This window comes from Mercenaria mercenaria, chromosome 1 (genome assembly GCF_021730395.1).
Source record: "Mercenaria mercenaria strain notata chromosome 1, MADL_Memer_1, whole genome shotgun sequence".
In the NCBI taxonomy this organism is placed as follows: domain Eukaryota; kingdom Metazoa; phylum Mollusca; class Bivalvia; order Venerida; family Veneridae; genus Mercenaria; species Mercenaria mercenaria.
The window spans coordinates 4,273,540-4,293,659 of record NC_069361.1 but is presented as its reverse complement, the minus strand read 5'-3'; the positions used below and the strand labels follow the sequence as shown (position 1 = coordinate 4,293,659).

At 35.0% G+C, this 20,120-nt stretch overlaps 1 protein-coding gene across 1 annotated transcript in view; it reads right to left on the bottom strand.

The window, feature by feature from the left end:
* The window catches only part of LOC128555593 (CAAX prenyl protease 2-like), a 35,802-nt gene that overhangs the window by 12,178 nt on the left and 3,504 nt on the right, over nt 1-20,120 (bottom strand). Inside the window, exons 2-5 of the mRNA XM_053538353.1 lie at nt 3,511-3,616; nt 3,059-3,139; nt 2,187-2,247; nt 1,145-1,203 (exon numbers count right to left, since the gene is read on the bottom strand). Of these exons, the coding sequence (XP_053394328.1) occupies nt 1,145-1,203; nt 2,187-2,247; nt 3,059-3,139; nt 3,511-3,616 (307 nt within the window). The remainder of the gene's footprint in view (nt 1-1,144; nt 1,204-2,186; nt 2,248-3,058; nt 3,140-3,510; nt 3,617-20,120) is intronic.

Here is a 20,120-nt window from a genome sequence, read left to right as displayed (position 1 = left end):
CGCCAAATATCAAGGCTCTAGCTATTATTGATTCAGGGAAGTAAAGTGACCATGCCCCCTGGCAGCCATGTTTTTTGACGAATCGGAATAATTTGAATAATCTTGGTAGAGGGTCACACAAGAACCTTTTGTGCAAAATTATTTTAAAATCGGGCCAGCAGTTTCACAAAAAAAAGATTTTTAAAGTTTCCACTATATACATACAGGGAAAAGTGACCACACCCTCTGGCGGCCATGTTTTTTGACAAATCAAAATAATCTGAACAATCTTGGTAGAGGGTCACACAAGGACCATTTGTGTAAAATTATTCTAAAATCGGGCCAGCAGTTTCACACAAGAAGATTTTTAAAGTTTCCACTATATACATATAGGGAAAAGTGACCACCCCCCTCTGGCAGCCATGTTTTTTGACGAATCAAAATAATTTTAACAATCTTGGTAGAGGGTCACACAAGGACGTTTTGTGTAGATTATTCTAAAATTGGGCAAGCAGTTTCATACAAGAAGATTTTTAAAGTTTCCACTATATACATATAGGGAAAAGTGACCACGCCCTCTGGCGGCCATGTTTTTTGACGAATCAAAATAATTTGAACAATCTTGGTAGAGGGTCACACAAGGACCATTTGTGTAAAATTATTCTAAAATCGGGCAAGCAGTTTCATACAAGAAGATTTTTAGTTTCCACTACATGTATATACATATAGGGAAAAGTGACCACGCCCTCTAGCGGCCATGTTTTTTGACGAATCCGTATAATTTGAACAATCTTGGTAGAGGGTGACATAAGGACCATTTGTGTGAAATTATTTCAAAATCGGACCATCGGTTTAGGAGGAGATGTTGTTTGAAGTTTTTTCTATTTTTAGCTCTGGCAGCCCCTATGTGCAACCAAGCGGAACCCTTTGAACAAATTTGGTAGCGGACCACCCAAGGGACATCATGGCCAAGTTTCTTCAAAATCCATTCAGTGGTTTTGGAGGAGATGTTGTTTAAACACAAATGTTGACGACGGACGACTTGACGCACAGATTGACGGACGCACGCACTGACGACGGACACAGCGTGATCACAATACCTCACCATGAGCACTTTGTGCTAAAAAGTAATGACAGTATAGTGGTGAGATCAGAAACTACTTACAACAACATGATTCCTCAACCAAATACTGTTATTGAGACTGTTGATCCAGTACCTAGGTTCTGTAACAAAATGATCAACATGTAGGTAAAAGTTAGAACAATAGCCACCCACACAAAAGTTTCGTCATGTTAGTATTGATACAAAATTCTGGAAGTATCAGCAGTTGCTGTAACTGGTTATGAAGTAATATCAATAAAATGATCCTGTATGTAAAACTGCTAAGTAATATGTTAATTAAATTTGATAAAGATAAGCAAATCAATTAAGTCAGTTAAAACACATTATAATGTCAAAACCATTTATCATTCTACAGTACAAGTCACACTGACCTCACATATAAACCAGTATCTGAAATGAAACTTTTCCCAAAATGTTAACCAGAGAAGGAATTTTTATTGTACCCATAACATTGTTATTGCTGTGTGAACAATTGCTGAAGCAAGAGCAGTTTGGAGAATACTTACCAGTTTTTTTCTTGAACATCCCATTAAAAAAGACTAGAAATATTATCAAATTGCCATTTTATATATCTTTTTACACCTCATTTCACCCCATCCCAAAATTGAATGTTACATGTCTTTTTTGGAATTCTAATTGGAAAGTCCATAAACAGTTCCCAAGAGGGCCATGTTGACCCCTATAAATCACCCGACTCAAAATCAAATGAGTACATAAATTCTTGGTTGAGGACGTCTACACAATGCTATATGCCAAATACTGAAGCTCCAGTCTTTGAGGCTTTAGACAGGACAATGTTTTACATTTTTCTTATGTAAACAAGTCGAGCAGGAGCAATTTTGACCCCACAGGCATTATTAATTTTGAACAATCTTGGTAGAGGACCACTACACAAAGCTACAAACAAAATATCTAAAATCAAGTGCTGAAGGCTCCAAATAAGAACATTTTTAAAGTTTCTCTGTTATGTACCTATCTAAAACAACTGAACCCTCAGTGAGGCAACTTTTGACCCGACCATTACTAATAGCTCACCCTGACCAAAGATCAGGTAAGTTAATGTTTTAGAAATACATCTGCTTACCTAAATATAACCTGAACACTCCGTCCATATAGTGTAAGGTGAGAGGTCCCGCAAACAGCACCTACAATACATCAAGTTCAACTTACAGCAATACATCCAGAGAAGCTAGGATAAAAGTAACAGTTTTACAACAACAGGCAGTTACTTGTTGAGGACAGAAGTTAGGATAACTATACCATTTTACAACAGCAGGAGGCTTCTTGGGAAGAGCTGCTAGCATAAATACGACAGTTTTACAGCAATAGACTGTGACTTCTCAGATAAATACAACAGTTAACAGCAACAAGCTGAGAAATTTGTTTGTCTGGTTTAGTATTTCAATTACCGGTATGTAACACCAGGCAGTCGAACTTACCAGCGTTGTTGTATTCTGGTCTGTACCAGTACTTACCTGTTCTGCACAAGTTATTGCTAACTTTCCACTGGAATTAGAGGTGGTAGATGAATAGTATGACAAACAGTATCTTCTTCAAATTGTCAAAGAGAACATACTCCTTGTCTCGGGATCAAACTCGTAAGCCCTTGATCCATAGAACTAATATTTTCATATTGATACCTGCTGGTGGGCTTCTTGGGGAGAGAATCTAGCCCAGTGTACAGATATTTTTATAACATTTCATTTCAGAAAAGAAACATAATGAACATTGTTCAGTGATTTTACATTCTTAAAATATTGCGAAATATGTCGCCTGGAGTGACACCCAGAAGTTCTGCACATGAGTTTTAAGTTAATAGTAAAGTCCACTCAAGAAACTGATTTATACATAAACCTCAGAATTTTGCTACCCATGTAGGGCCTCAGTCAAATGACAGCATGTCAACACATGCAAATACATGTTTCGACAGACAAAACTATGACCTCAAGAACCTACCATTGTTAGCAGCAAGGGTATTACTAGTGCCGTTATTAACCCAGAAAATCTTATACCAAGCCATTCTAACACAGTGTGACCCTGCAAATAGAAAAGAAAATATTGTATGTACAATTATACAAATATGAGGGCAACCTTTTCAATTCAAATATCTCTACCTCTGTTGGTGACACCACCACATTGACATTGTGTCAAGCTGTTTTGTCAAAGTACAGTACAGTTTTTTTTACATTAGTTTATACTGTTTAAATCTATATACAGCATTACATTACACTGTAAGCAAATACCAGTTTTTCTTTCAATACATTAGGAATGTGATGAGAAATTAGTCAGTTAAACTTAAACAACTTTAATTATTACAATTAAGCTCACATTATACAAAATGGAAAAATGGTCACTGATATTTTCATCTGAATAGTATTTCTTACTTATGACCAAGCTATTTAACTTACCCTGTCTGTGTTAGATGGTGTTCCAAAGTACCAAATAATTGGTACAACAAGAATTGATACAACTGTGACACTGATAAAACGTTTACGTATCGTCTCAGGGTGGTCTCTGAAAAAGAGAAAAGCTTTTAAAATTAATTATTTACTTGCAAAATAAACAATTAATTTTCCTATTTCCTTCATAATTATAGAGATTTTTTCATGAAACAAACATAATTATATAAGCACTGTAACTGACTTGCCTGACACAGGATTTACTTGTCCCGGGCTTCGCGTAACCCATTTACAACGAAGACTGGCTTTCGTTATCCTGCAACGAATAAAGATCACAGTGGACTGGGATGAACCAAACTAACATTAAGCAGTACAAAAATTTTGGTGCACACCTGTACCTCCATGACGTCATAGCCTAAAGTAGAATTTACAAATCGATGAGTGAGCATCCAAATGATCAAAATGGTCAAGGTTGCTATGAAAAGGTATCCATTGGCCATTGTTTTTGAAAAAGATAGAAGTTTATAAAGTTGTAGGCATTTATGTTTATATGCACAAATGGTATACATGTACGTCCCATATTTGTTGCGCATATGCAATTTTTTCAAACAAGCGTCAAGAATTGCCAGATAAGAAGCATAAATTTTATTAAATATATATTTACAGTTCCAGTATTAATTTGAATTTACCCTGGTAACTAGTTTTGGCTACCACGACTTAACTGACGCTATTTTTATATTCTATTGGTCACGTTCATTAAGTTATGGCGCACTGACTCTCGCGAGAAACTGATGACGTCATGCAAAGTTCATAGCACATGGTTTTTTTTGAGTTTCAAGATTGATTTTTTTCATATTTAATGAACTTAACTGACTTAAAAATGAAAGAATATTTTTAATATAGTTCATAAAATTATACCTAAGAAAGTTTAAATATTTGCAATGTTTAAAGGTTCATTTAATAGCCGCTCGACATTTGACCTCATTAGTTATGCAAATTGAGTCCTGCCCATTGGTTAGAGAACTACAAATTTTACGTAACATCCTTCAGGCTACTAGACAAAAATGAATGAAATATCAATATTAGGCTATCAGAACGTCTAAGCTCGACGGATTTTAAGGGCAGAAGAAGATTGGGCCCTGGGACCATCTCCTCTAAATACACCCACGATACTGAACAGTGAATTGGAACATGTTAACTAAGTATCAAGCAGAAAATATTCAGTTATTATACCAGAGTAAGGCTCTGAAAAATTATGACCACGCAGCCGCCCGCGACCTTGTGATTTTCTTGCAAAGTATCAGGTGTGTCCACTGCCCAGAGGAGTATATTTGCAATAATGCCAATGTTAACAGTTCATATAAAATGTTTAAATTAATGTTCAATGAATTTTAAATGTTCTGTTAGTTAGACAGCTTTTTAATGTTTGAATAATATTTAGTGTTCTTTAGCCTATAATAGTTTAATTGCCACAGTTGTTGACTTATACCATGAAATCAGTGGTGTGATTTCACATGATTACAATGGCTGACTATAGCTGAGATCGTGTTTGTATACAAATCCATTGTATTTCATATTTTTAGAACTGATAAGACAGTGATCGGGTGGGCAGCATCCATGTTATTTGTAAGCAGTGATGTTTTTCTAACGGCCTAAACTTTCTTAAAATTATATCAATATTTTTTTGATCAACGGAAAGGTTATAAAACCAGCAATTTATTAAGTACTTTTTATTATTACTTTGATATAAAATGGATTAATTATGAATGCTTAACTCACTTTGTTTTCTAAAAGTTTTGAACATCACTAAGCCGCTATTAAAATTATATGTCATTTAAAACGGTTATTCATTTAAAAAAGATATTTGAATATGAAAATATGAAAATTGTAAGTATTTCAAAACTTTTTGAATTATGAAAATCAATAAATGAGCGAAAAAGTTATTAAGAATTAAAAATTCCGATCACATACACAAACGATGTAAAAACATTTTGTTTTGCCCACCACCAGATAAACAGGTGTCAATGCGTGACATCACGGCGATCTCTCCTACTGATGTCTGACGTACATATGGTTGTTTCATGGATGGTATCTGATTCATTTTCACACAATTTTTTATGCATATGACATGTAATATTGTGGTAAAGACCAGAAATACTGTGTTGTGTTGCTTTTTGTTTAATGACATTAAGTGGTACGTCAAGTACCGCAACAATACAGATCTATGACCGTTATACCTGGTAACAAGGTGTATACTTCCTCCTTAAGGCATCGCCACAGTGGTGGCCATTTTACTCAAAAGTTTACATGCAAATGTTCTTCAAAAAGTAAATGATGACTAAGTGGTAACAATAAAGTCAATAATTTTGTCATAATTATGTTCTACATATAAATATCTATGTGAACATAATTATGCAAGTAAAAGGATGTGCATTCCACTACCTGTATTAATTACTATTATGCCTTTATTCAATATTTTTCTCTGGCCACAATGACAAAATTTTGCGATTTTACGTGCAAAAGCATAACCTCCTCCAAAAGAACCAGTCTGCTTATAGACAGTTTCACTCGTGAGAGTCTGCTTTGCTCCGACTTCTGAACGATTTGCTTGATGGGATGGAACATCACAAGGTAACAGCTTTAATAGCTATAGACCTTAGTGCGGCATCTGATTCCGTTGATCATGACATCCTTGTCGACGTACTGAAAAATCAATAAGGTGTTTGTGGTTCAGCACTGGAATGGGTGGATTCGTACCTACGACCTCGTAGCTGTAATGTGAGGGTTGATAAAACATCATCATCTCAGCGTGATCTAACATGTAGTGTTCCGCAAGGAAGTTGTTTGGGCCCCTGGCTCTATTTGACCTATGCCGGGACACTCTTTGACATTGTACCCCCATCTATTTCCGTGTTTGGATTTGCAGATGACCATACTGCGAACGTTCGTTTTCAGCCAACAATCACTGCAGAAAAGACTGCAATTCAAGACCTTCAAAATTGTGCTACTGTTATTAATGATTGGATGAACAGTAACAAACTAACAAGAGCTGTCCGTAAGACAGCCAAGCTCGACTATTCCAAATATTGTCCCAGAAGCAGGAAAATATTACCCAAAAAGGTTAAATATCAAAAGAGTTTTAAGTTCAAAAGGGGAAATAATTTGACCAAAATGCATATCAGTTATGGGACTTGCTGCTATCAACTAGTTTTATAACCCCGAAGGCACATGTGAAGTTTCAATTCAATATCTGCATTAGTTTTGGAGATAGAAACTTGCATGTAAAACTTTAACCAGAATTTTCAAAGTCCAAAAGGGGGCATAATTTGCCCAAAATAGATGCCAGAGTTATGGGACTTGACCCAGTGAGGTTGGTAATTGATCTAGAAAAAGAAAAAATAAGTTTCAAATCTATATGCCTTTTAGTAATAGCTGTATGTACTTGCACGCAAAACTTTAACCAGAATTTGCTAAGTCCAAAAGGGGACATAATTTGGCCAAAATGAAGGTCAGAGTTATGGGACTTGCTGCTATCAACTAGTTTTATAACCCCGAAGACACATGTGAAGTTTCAAATCAATATCTGCATTAGTTTTGGAGATAATAACTTGCATGTAAAACTTTAACCAAAATTTTCTAAGTCTAAAAGGGGGCATAATTTAATCAAAAAACATGTCAGAGTTATGGGACTTGACCCAGTAAGATTGGTAATGGATCTAGAAAAAGAAAAAATAAGTTTCAAATATATATGCCTTTTAGAAATAGCTGTATGTACTTGCACGCAAAACTTTAACCAGAATTTTCTTAGTCCAAAAGGGGGCATAATTTGGCCAAAATGAAGGTCAGAGTTATAGGACTTGCTGCTATCAACTTGATTTATAACCCCAAAGACACATGTGAAGTTTCAAATCAATATCTGCATTAGTTTTAGAGATAGTAACTTGCATGTAAAACTTTAACCAAAATTTTCTAAGTCTAAAAGCCTTAAGGGGGCATAATTTGCTCAAAATACATGTCAGAGTTATGGGTCTTGACACAGTGAGGTTGGTAATTGATCTAGAAAAAGAAAAAATAAGTTTCAAATCTATATGCCTTTTAGAAATAGCTGTATGTACTTGCACGCAAAACTTTAACCAGAATTTTTTAAGTCCAAAAGGGGGCATAATTTGGCCAAAATGAAAGTCAGAGTTATGGGACTTGCTGCAATCAACTAGTTTTATAACCCCGAAGACACATGTGAAGTTTCAAATCAATATCTGCATTAGTTTTGGAGATTGTAACTTGCATGTAAAACTTTAACCAAAATTTTCTAAGTCCAAAAGGGGGCATAATTTGCTCAAAATACATGTCAGAGTTATGGGACTTGACCCAGAGAGGTTGGTAATTGACCTAGAAAAAGAAAAAATAAGTTTCAAAGCTATATGCCTTTAATTGATGGCTGAATGTACTTGCATGCAAAAACTTAACCAAGATGTGACGCCGACGCCGACCCCGACGCCAGGGTGAGTAGAATAGCTAGACTATTCTTCGAATAGTCAAGCTAAAAATGAACACATCTAAAACAGAATTTATAATGTTTGGTAGTCGCCAACAGTTGAATAAGTGTTCCACCACAGACATTAAAATATGCAGTGATAAAATCTAAGTGCAGAGTTGTATTAGATACTTAGGCGCTTTTCTAGATGACACACTTAATTTCAAGGAGCATATAAAAAGGAAATGTAAGACTGCAATGTTGAATTATTTCAAGATCAAAAGTATCCGTAAATACCTAACCAAAGAAGCCACTGAAATATTGGTTTCGTCATTAGTAATTTCTCACTTGGATTACTGTAATGTTATTCTTTATGGTGTTGCTAAAATTGTGAAGTAGGTAAATTACAACGTATTCAGAATATGTGCGCCAAACTTGTTCTCAACCGTAAGATGCGTGATAGTTCAAAACAGGCATTATATGACTTGCACTGGCTACCTGTGAAGGCAAGAATCAATTTTAAGATCCTTACTTATATGTACAACTGCTTTGTTGGTAATGCTCCTCAATATCTAATAGAACTTTTGTCTAGTAAAATTTCAAAACGTACACTACGTTCGTCAGAATCATCAGTAGGATGCTACGTTGTCCCTTATAACAAGAAAAAAACATTCAGTGACAGAAGCTTCAGTACGGTTAGGCCAAAACTTTGGAACGAACTGCCATTAAATCTCAAAGTGAATCAGTTAAAATCTTCAAAAAGCAGTTGAAAACTCACTTCTTCAAAGACTACTATTCATTGTTCTAAAATTCATACTACAGCAATTACATTGAAGCAAATCAAGACTTTGTGTTAATACTGATGAACTGTTTTTACTGTTTTTAATGCATGAGTGTACAACGCCATTGAAGATGCTTTGTGTGTTGAAATAAGTGTTTTAGAAAATTCTCAAGTTTCAAGTTTCAGTCAAACTCAATACATGTGTATATATATTCAATATATGTAAAAAACAAGAGCTCCGCTAAGCAGGGCAATATACGCCCGAAGGGTTACATCAGAGGATGGGAGCAAAATTTAAAAAACTTGACTGTTGAAGCCCAAAAGACAGGAACAACAAAGGGAAGAAATTCCAAAAAATTTCTATGTCCCCCAAAAAATATTCTAAGTCCACAAAAAAATATTCTAAGTCCCCCAAAAAATAATCTAAGTCCACAAAAAATCTTACCGGGTACAGATATGTCAAAATACACCTAAAAATTGGAGGTATCATCCATGTTGTACCACAGAAAAGTGGTCTTGGTTTTTCCCTACGGCCAATAATAAAAAAGTTTCAAAATAAGCTATTTATAGTAACATAAAAGGGAAGTAATTCAAAACATTTTTACTGTAAGTGAACAAACAAGAGCTGTCAGTGGACAGCGCGCTCGACTATTCTCAGTGCTTAATAGTATAATATAAGCTATGAGTAAAACTTTAACATTACAATAAGCGTATTCTAAGTTGAAAAGGGGCCATAATTCAGTCAAAATGCTTGATAGAGTTGCCTCCTCCTTTTTACAGAGTGGGGTCATGATGGTAAACAAGTACGCAAAATATGAAAGCAATATCTCAATGGACTTAGAAAATATTTGCGGTGGTACACAAACTTTAACATTTATTCTAAGTCGAAAAGAAGCAATAATTCAGTCAAAATGCTTGATAGAGTTGCCTCCTCCTTTTTACAGACTGGGGTCATGATGGTAAACATGTATGCAAAATATGAAAGCAATATCTCAATGGACTTTGAAAATTTTGGGGTGGTACGCAAATTTTAACATTTATTCTAAGTCTAAACGGGGCCATAATTCAGTCAAAATGCTTGACAGAGTTGCCTCCTCCTTTTTACAGACTGGGGTCATGATGGTTAACAAGTATGCAAAGTATCAAAGCAATATCTCAATGGACTTTGAAAATATTTTGGTTGGTACGCAAACTTTAACATTTACTCTAAGTCGAAAAGGGGCCATAATTCAGTCAAAATGCTTGATAGAGTTGCCTCCTCCTTTTTACAGACTGGGGTCATGATGGTAAACAATTACGCAAAATATCAAAGCAATATCTCAATGGACTTTGAAAATATTTGGGGTGGTACGCAAACTTTAACATTTGTGTGACGCTGACGCCAGGGCGAGTAGGATAGCTTCCCTATTCTTTGAATAGTCGAGCTAAAAAGGGAGCTGCCAAATAAAAACAAGAGCACTGCAATGCAGAGCAATATATACAAAGCGAAGTAATATATGACCTTTGACCCCTAAGTGTGTTAGTGTGACCTTGACCTTGAAGCGAGTCATCCAAAACATGCGCTCTGCATGTCGTCTCAGTGTGGTGAACATTTGTGCCAAGCTTCTTTGAAATCCTTCATACAGTTCAAAAGTTACAGAGTGGACACGAAACAAACTGATATGACTTTTGACCCCTAAGTGTGACCTTGACCTTGAAGAAAGACATCCAAAACATGAGCTCTGCACAACGTCTCGGTGCGGTGAACATTTGTATCAAGTTTCTTTGAAATCCTTCAAGGGGTTCAAGAGTTACAGAGTGGACACGAAATTGCTAACGGACGGACACGGGGGGTATAACATAATACATCCCTTCGGACGTATAATAATTACATCTAACTGTAAAACTAAAGCAGACCGTGAAGAACAAAGTCTTTTGAAATTATTTTGAAATTTTACCTGGTTACTGAATTATACACAAAAATCCAAACCATTAATTTATCCAATTTGTTTTATCTATTCACACAAGTTAGTGTAGTGTTGCGTTGAACCATGGATGTGTTCTGGTTTATTTATTTATTTATTTATTTTGTTGGGTTTATTGTCGCACCGACACAGTTTTTAGGTCATATGGCGACTTTCCAGCTTTAATGGTGGAGGAAGACCCCAGGTGCCCCTCCGTGCATATTTCATCACGAGCGGGCACCTGGGTAGAACCACCGACCTTCCGTTACCTAGCTAGCTGTGGCCAGTAATACATGTACAAACAACATTTTAAATTAAATTTACATGTGATTCTTTTTGTGTCAAATGCAATAACCAGGAACAATTTCGAGAAAAATTCAGTAAGGGTTTGTAGTATACATATTGTACTTTTAAAAGTACTAAATTTTGTCACTGTAATATGTGTTATAATGGAGTCTGACTGCCCGTAAGATTTCAGTGTTTTGGGGTAAACTTTTTACAAGCTGCGTATGTACTACAAATCATCATATGCTTCTATGTTGATAATTTGACCAACTGTTAAGGCTTTAGTGCAATTTTCAAGAGAAAAATACTCGGCCTGAAAATATGAACTGATATTGAGCTATGACTGTAGCGATGCCTTAAGGCCTATGCTATTTTGACATTGCAAAATTCCTATGTAAAACTGAGATTGTTGTAACAACACGAGAAATGCACGGGGATCAAAAAGAAACTAATAATAATAAAAACAAGCGCTGTCGGAGGACAGCAACACTCGACTATTCAACAGCCTTGTCGCTTGAATGAATACGAAAGTCGAAAACAGGGCATAATTTAGTAAAAAAGTATAATAGGGTTATGGAGCCTGCATAGTGCTTATCAGCTCATGACAGTGGACAAGTGTATGAAGTTTCAATCCATTCCCATTAATGGGTACTGAGATACCAGCTTACATATAAGAATTGAACCCAAAACTCCTAAGTTGAAAAAGGGGCATAATTTTGTAAAATGCCAAGTTGAGTTATTGACCCTTTGCACTGCATGTCATATCATGACAGTGAACTAGTGTGTGAAGTTTCAATCCTTTCCCATTAGTGGATACTGAGATACCAGCTTACATACAAAAACTTAACCAAAAATTTCTATGTTGAAAAAGGGGCATAATTTGGTAAAAAAGCAAAATACAGTTATGGGACCTGCTTTGTGCATGTCAGATCATGACAGTGAACAAGTGTGTGAAGTTTCAATACATTCCCATTAGTGAGTACTGAGATACCAGCTTACATACAAAACCTTAACCAAAAAATTCTAAGTCGAAAATGGGGCATAATTTTGTAAAAAAGCAAAACAGAGTTATGGAACCTGTGCAATGTAAGTCAGTTTATCACAGTAAATAAGTGTGTGAAGTTTCAATTCATTCCCACAAGTGGTTACTGAGATACCAGCTTACATACAAAACCTTAACCAAAAATTTCTAAGTCAAACAAGAGCACCGTCTTGCGGGTGCTGACGCTCATCTGATTTTTTTTGTGTAATAGAAATATTGTCCTACCCATGATTTTCTAAGTCTAAAAAGGGCCATCATTCTTGCAAAAAGCAGGACAGAGTTATGTTTCTTGATGTACAGTGTCCACTTACGATGGTGAAAAACTGTTGCAAGTTTTAAAGCAATAGCTTTGATAGTTTATGAGAAAAGTTGACTTAAACATAATACTCAACCAAGAAAATGATTTTCTAAGTCCAGAAGGGGCAATAATTATTGCAAAAAGCAGGATGGAGTTATGTTGCTTGCGGTACAGGGTCAGCTTATGATGGTGAACAAGTGTTGCAAGTTTCAAAGCAATAGCTTTGATAGTTTAAGAGAAAAAGTTGACCTAAACATAACACTTAACCAAGAAATCTGATATTTTCTAAGTCCAAAAAGGGCCATAAATCTTGCAAAAAGCAGGACGGAGTTATGTTTCTTGCTGTACAGGGTCAACTTATGATGGTGAACAAGTGTTGCAAGTTTTAAAGCAATAGCTTTGATAGTTTAGGATAAAAGCTGACCTAAACATAAAACTTAACCAAGAAAACTGATTTTCTAAATCCAAAAGGGGCAATAAATCTTGCAAAAAGCAAGATGGAGTTATGTTTCTTGATGTACAGGGTCTGCTTATGATGGTGAACAAGTATTCCAAGTTTCAAAGCAATAGCTTTGATAGTTTAGGAGAAAAGTTGACCTAAACATAAAACTTAACCAAGAAATCTGATATTTTCTAAGTACAAAAGGGGTCATAAATCTTGCAAAAAGCAAGATGGAGTTATGTTTCTTGCTATACAGGGTCAGCTTATGATGGTGAACAAGTATTCCAAGTTTCAAAGCAATAGCTTTGATAGTTTAGGAAAAAAGCTGACCTAAACATAAAACTTAACCAGGCAACGCCGACACCGACGCCGACAACCGCTCAAGTGATGACAATAACTCATCATTTTTTTTCAAAAAATCAGAAGAGCTAAAAAGGGGCATAATTTTGTAAAAAAGCAAAACAGAGTTATGGAACCTGTGCAATATAAGTCAGTTTATCACAGTGAATAAGTGTGTGAAGTTTCAATTCATTCCCACAAGTGGTTGCTGAGATACCAGCTTACATACAAAAACTTAACCAAATCGGGACGCGGACGCCGACGTGGACGCATGGGCGAGTCCAATAGCTCTACTATTCTATGAATAGTGGAGCTAAAAATGAATCTCCGAATAAATTATAAAGTATCAATGACACTCAAAAACATGTCCCAACAGTGCACTAGAAGAAAATGCATAGAAATTTTCAGGGTAAGTATTTGGTACCGTAAGTCTCTCATATATATACAATATATATATTCTTCAATCAAGGATATGTTAGTGTAAATGAGCTGAGCGTTAGTTTTCTAAGAAAACGTCGTAAAACTGTGTTACATGAATCACACGTGCACTGCTCTTTTACAAAAATATGTCTGCCATGTTTTCTTCAGTGAATGAAATAAAAGGAGAATTTTACCTTAGATTTCCTTATTGTAGAGTACGATTGACTTTCTAATCTAAATAAAGCATCACTTTTTTATAACTTCCCACTGTCCGATCTTTCTGATCACTTAATGATCACTCACAATTACAAAATAAAACCAACGTGTCATCAAAATTATCACTTTACACGGCTTCATGGACATCACGGCATACTAACGTTAAATTTGTAATCATGCGCCAACCAAACAAATGATGAAAGATCGGGACTTCTTCAAAGATATGTTTTATTTCCTGTAATTTTCTGATATTCTAACCTTTAAACAACCAAACTGTATGTACAGAAATAACGAAAAATTTATGCAATATAGCTTTTAGTTTAAATTTTGGACCTATCTTTTTCCAGCCCAACAACAGACATGTATATGTCACAAACTGGGCCTGTCCATCGAAATCAGTGTCAAAGGTTATTAGAACATAAATACAATTAATAAACAACCGCTTATTATGTTCTTGTAAGTCCTGTAAGATGAAACGGCTCGTGTTTATACATTCATATATATTCAGTACCTGGAACATTGACAATCACAAGTCGATCCTTACCACGAACATGAAAACAGTTACTTTTATGCCTTTATTTACATTTCAAACATGACTTCACATGTATGTTCAAGAACGTAAATTTTGTGCTTTCCGACCCACATGGTGTGTAAACTTTTGTAATTAAAAGTATGGTGTATTCGGCAAACCATTTGTAATTTCCGACGTGGTAAATGTCATTGAGAGTAGTTATGTGTCTCGATCTAGGTACTAGTCTGAGCCCCCAAAAAATGTCTGGAGAGGCAACTGGAGCCTTTCCCCACCAACAAAATCTGGGAAAAGTTCATTGTGTCGTTTCGGGTGTTACTCTCACTCAAACAAAATAAACATTGTTCCCGTTTTTGTTTGTTTGTTTGTTTATATTTTATATAAATGAATATGCAAAACGGGTTTGTTTGTTGCAGTGTAACGTCAAAATATAATGTTACAATTATATATCAACAGTGAACGCCACATGCATTATATTTTCACAAGGGGTTAATGCTTTGATCTTACATGTAAAACAAACATATTCACAGTTATGTTTCTTGATGTACAGGGTCTGCTTATGATGGTGAACAAGTATTCCAAGTTTCAAAGCAATAGCTTTGATAGTTTAGGAGAAAAGTTGACCTAAACATAAAACTTAACCAAGAAATCTGATATTTTTTTAAGTACAAAATAGGCCATAAATCTTGCAAAAAGCAAGATGGAGTTATGTTTCTTGCTATACAGGGTCAACTTATGATGGTGAACAAGTGTTGCAAGTTTTAAAGCAATAGCTTTGATAGTTTAGGATAAAAGCTGACCTAAACATAAAACTTAACCAAGAAAACTGATTTTCTAAGTCCAAAAGGGGCAATAAATCTTGCAAAAAGCAAGATGGAGTTATGTTTCTTGATGTACAGGGTCTGCTTATGATGGTGAACAAGTATTCCAAGTTTCAAAGCAATAGCTTTGATAGTTTAGGAGAAAAGTTGACCTAAACATAAAACTTAACCAAGAAATCTGATATTTTCTAAGTACAAAAGGGGCCAATAATCTTGCAAAAAGCAAGATGGAGTTATGTTTCTTGCTATACAGGGTCAGCTTATGATGGTGAACAAGTATTCCAAGTTTCAAAGCAATAGCTTTGATAGTTTAGGAGAAAAGCTGACCTAAACATAAAACTTAACCAGGCAACGCCGACGCAGACGCCGACGCCGACAACCGCTCAAGTGATGACAATAACTCATCATTTTTTTTTCAAAAAATCAGATGAACTAAAAATAGCTCTCAGCTCATTTACATGGATAGTTTACCTTTATTATGTATGTTATAGTTTTTCGCAGTTATGCACGATGACATGGAATACTTACCCCGAAAATTGTGACACGAACATACTGGTAACGTTTCCCACTTTACTTTTTTAATTAAAGTAAGAGTTCAGCACTTCATGCTTTTGATGTATTGTCACATTAGAATAACGTTTGTTTTACAGTAACTTTGAAATTTCCTCAGAAATAATTTCATGTACCCCACCCACCTTATTCATAATTTCAAAATAGCATAGGCCTTAAAATGAATGTCAGTGTGCAAGCCAATAAATGGATGAGATAAATATATAACCATTTAAGTCTAAATGCCAAAATTATTGACCTATCCTCTATACTATAACATCCGCTATACAGGTCAGAGAGATGGCCTTTTTGAACCAGGCTGGTTCGTTTGAACCAGGATAGTTCAACTGACCCATAATAAGACATGTATACACAGGGCTAATGAACCATGATAAATCGTAAGACGCACAGTTTTTTGGTTTTAAAAGAGGGCTAACAATCATATGTGGATATTCGCATCATGGTAAAGACATTTTAAGGTTTACTGAACTTTTATCTATGCTATGCAAATACATTTTAATGAATCTGACATAACAATCTGCGAATCGCTTTGCAAACAGGTACGTTATTTTGTACACTTAAGTCACCATAGATTTTACAAAAATCTTAGAATAAAATAATGTAATAGTTGGAAAATCTTTATTTCGGCCATTTGTAAAATCCGAGAGATAAAGGAGGAGGAAAACATACTGACTTCCGCTGATTTGAGATGAAACCACATATTCGTATCCCTCTGCATCCATACATGTAACTACAACTATGGCAATATTTTTCTCCCTTGTACTATTTCGGTTATCTCCCTGCTTTCACCAGCATCAAAGACTACTTTCAGTCACATGATCACAATACAGCTGGGAAAATTGTAAAATGGCGGCCAACTGATGAAACACAGTCAAATACCCTCGAGTAACCCCAAATCGTGATACCCTTCATTTCGTGATATCGGAAAATTTACAGGTAGCTCGCGCACTGTTGTGTTTTCTGATGTCATAACCTGGAAGCCAACTTCAGAAACGTCAAGCCATTTTCTGCACCCAAAAAATGCCCAGTTTAGTACTTGGAGGCGGAGAAAACAGTTTTACTTTCCATACTCGTGAAATAGTATAAACATATTCATGCAATAATTCACCTTACTTTTTCCATCAAATTATAGATAATACATCGAGGCTTCCCTAAAATGACATGTTGCAGCCGATTGTTTACATTTTGTATAAGAAAGTCACGGTCTTGAAAGACTGGTTCAAAAGCTTTAATTAATTTAATGAAATGGAGGGAAAAGGTACTTCCTTATAGTTAGAGACTCGAAGAGAGTTTTGTACAGAGTAAAACATCCTGAAGTATTGTTGTTGCTTAATAAGAAGGTCATGCTCATTTGTTTCAGTCAAAGCATGCTATCGATACACAGGTAACAGTCATATTCATTAATAGATAAGATTGTTCATTGTAAACTTCCATATAAAATCGTTGTAGGTTTATAAAAGCCCACCTCTAGCAAAACAATAATTCAGACAGTATTCTCCATCCTTGGCAAGGCATATAAGAGTGTTAATTTGTGTATGCAAATGAAATCATAACAGTATATTTGTGTCAAAATTGATAGAAAACAAATCAATTCTGAATGTTCTAGGATCTCTGTTATCGCAGTACCTTTCATTCTGTTTAATTCAACCCTTTCCAGTGTGGGGAATCACGTGACCCAAAATGGTACGGAACACGGAAATCAACATGGTGGATTTTTGACTTTTTTACCAATTTCCAAAGGTAAGTAAAAACTACAGCATCTATTTTACTCTTATTATAGCGCAGTCTATGCGCATTTTAATGCTCTTTCCAGCAATGTATGTGTCTTGTCTACGTTTCTTCTAGTTTCTGAGTTACCTTCGAGGTTTTGACCGAACCGATGATAATTTTCTGTAAAAACACAATGGTACGATACATGTAATTACTCTTTGCACACAAAAATCTATGTAATTTGCAGCTTTTCGTACTTGTTTAAATTTGTAACTGTTAGATCTTTATCATATAGTAACCATGCACAGTGTTTCTTTATGATTTTTTGTGAATTCTTGCAAAAAATAGACAAACTATTGAAATGGTACGCGACACGTGCTATGATACGCAACACGTACTAACTGTTGGCAGTCTGATACGCAACACTTGCATGTGTCACCAACGGCGATTTAGCTTCAAATTTGCATCACAGTTAATCTATTGAACTATTTCAAACGTGGTTTTCAGTTTTTAAGATCGTCCAGAAGCACTGCAATCTTTATGTTTAAAGTGGTCAGCACGCTTAGACTTTCATGTTTCAAAATTACATAAAACCTATTAATCTTATTTCAAAAATGCGCAGTTGTTTAGTTTTCTAATCTTGTATACTTTTCTTCTACAGCCATGGCAAAACCTAAGAAGAAACGGAGTCTGACACTTGAGAAAAAAGTGGATAAAGAAGCAGAACAAGAATATCAATATCAAAGTAACTTTCCAATTGCAGCAATGCGCCAGGAAATCAACAGCGAGAAAACAAACAAAAAGACTGCTTACGCCATCTGAATCCACTCTACAATTTATATCCAGCAAACTGAAGAAAAAAGGCATTTAGGTCATTTGTCGCTTCCAAAAAAATACAAACATACAATAACTCTTGATTAAACTTAAAGTCTTCAAGATCACTTTTTGGACCTGTAGAAGAAAACAGTGATATTTAAAGACAATTTAGAGCACTTCTTAAACACTGGATTGCAAGTGTGAAGAGCTGCATAATACAGACAATGTAGTCCCCGTTGATGTGACTGATGAAGAAATTAATGAAAATTTATTGTCAGAAGTTTTCTCGGTATTATAAGAGGAAGATGGACTTGATGAAGTAATGATAAAATTTCTAAAATTGGCTAAAGATAAAAAATCCCAGTAAACAGTATAGCATTTTATTCATGTTGTTTCGTGGATGGAGGTTGTTTATTGGTTTGGGTGCACTAATACAACACAAATGAGATACTCGAACAAAACTAAGATGTTTGGATACTTGGCTGGAGAATGTTTGGAGGACGGTTTATTTGTTTTATGAGCGGATACAAAAATAGGGTAGAGAACGTATTGGGAATGTCAGATCAAGGGCTGGCATCACCCTAAACATATTTGATAAAACTTTGCTGTACCAGATTTGCTAGTGTTCATAACATTTAGTAACAAATAACATCATTTAAAATTTGAACTAATTATTGAACTCTAAATAAATGTTACTATATACCTTTCTGACGCAGTTTTAGTCGATAGTTCCGATAGTTTCTTCATGGAAACATTTAACAGAAAACGTTTTTTTTTTCAGTTTCATTGAACAAAATACTACACTACATTTTGTATATGGGGTCTGGTAAACCTATCCCCCTTGGCCAAGCCAACATTATCTGCTACCCCCTGTACAGTATATTTTAATGTTATGGTACATCCCGAGACATAAAACAATCATACAAAATAAACAGTCTTCATTGGATCACGTTTTAAAATGTTCACCCGCCACACCATGTTTACGAACTGAGTGAGCTTTTACATTATGTACGATTGTTTTATGTCTCGGAATGTACAATACTGTATATGGGCGTAACTAATATGGGGGTCTGGCCAAGGGGGTATGTTTTTCACAGTGATATTTTGGAGCGAATACATCGTCTTTGTATATCTGTAATTGTTTTATAATACTCTTCTCGCGATTTTAAGGATTTTGTGTTACTATGTTTATTGTTGGCATTTTTATGTGACGGTATCACCATTTTGACATTGTTTCTAGTTTCAGTTTTGTAAATCCGTATATATATATATATATATATATATATATATATATATATATATATATATATATATATATATATATATATATACTTGCAATTTGCTCAAGTATTATTTATGTGTGAGTAAAGTGTGATTTAACCAGGAGTTCAAGTTAAATACGTATTTTATATTTACGTACAAAAGATGGACAATTAATAAATAATTATAATCATTTAAACTGACGTTGTTTTTGGTGGCTATATTGTCCATTGAAACAGTATTCCAGATACTTACGAGCAGAAAGAGGCTTTGGAAGAACCAACACAAGATCCTACCTAGTTTTCTCATATAAAGAGGCTGGTATTAGTGGGGCTATAACATAAACCCTCTATCTTTTCAATTTCACAGTGATTAGAAACTTGAATAACAGTTTGGTTACTTCTTTATTGCAATTAAAAACATAATTAAACAAAATTTTGTCACAAAAACGTGTGCAAAGAAAAAGAACATATCATTTTTTCAATTGACAAAAAAGCTATCAAAGCTCATTTTCATTATCTATACAGAATCTATACAGCAAACTTCCAACAATAAATTTAAACTTCTTAAAATTTCTTTTTCTCAATGTCATTGAGTCTTTCTATTCCCATTTAGTATGTCAATTTATATCACATAATGTCCTTTTGCATAAAATTTAGCCCCATGATTTTAA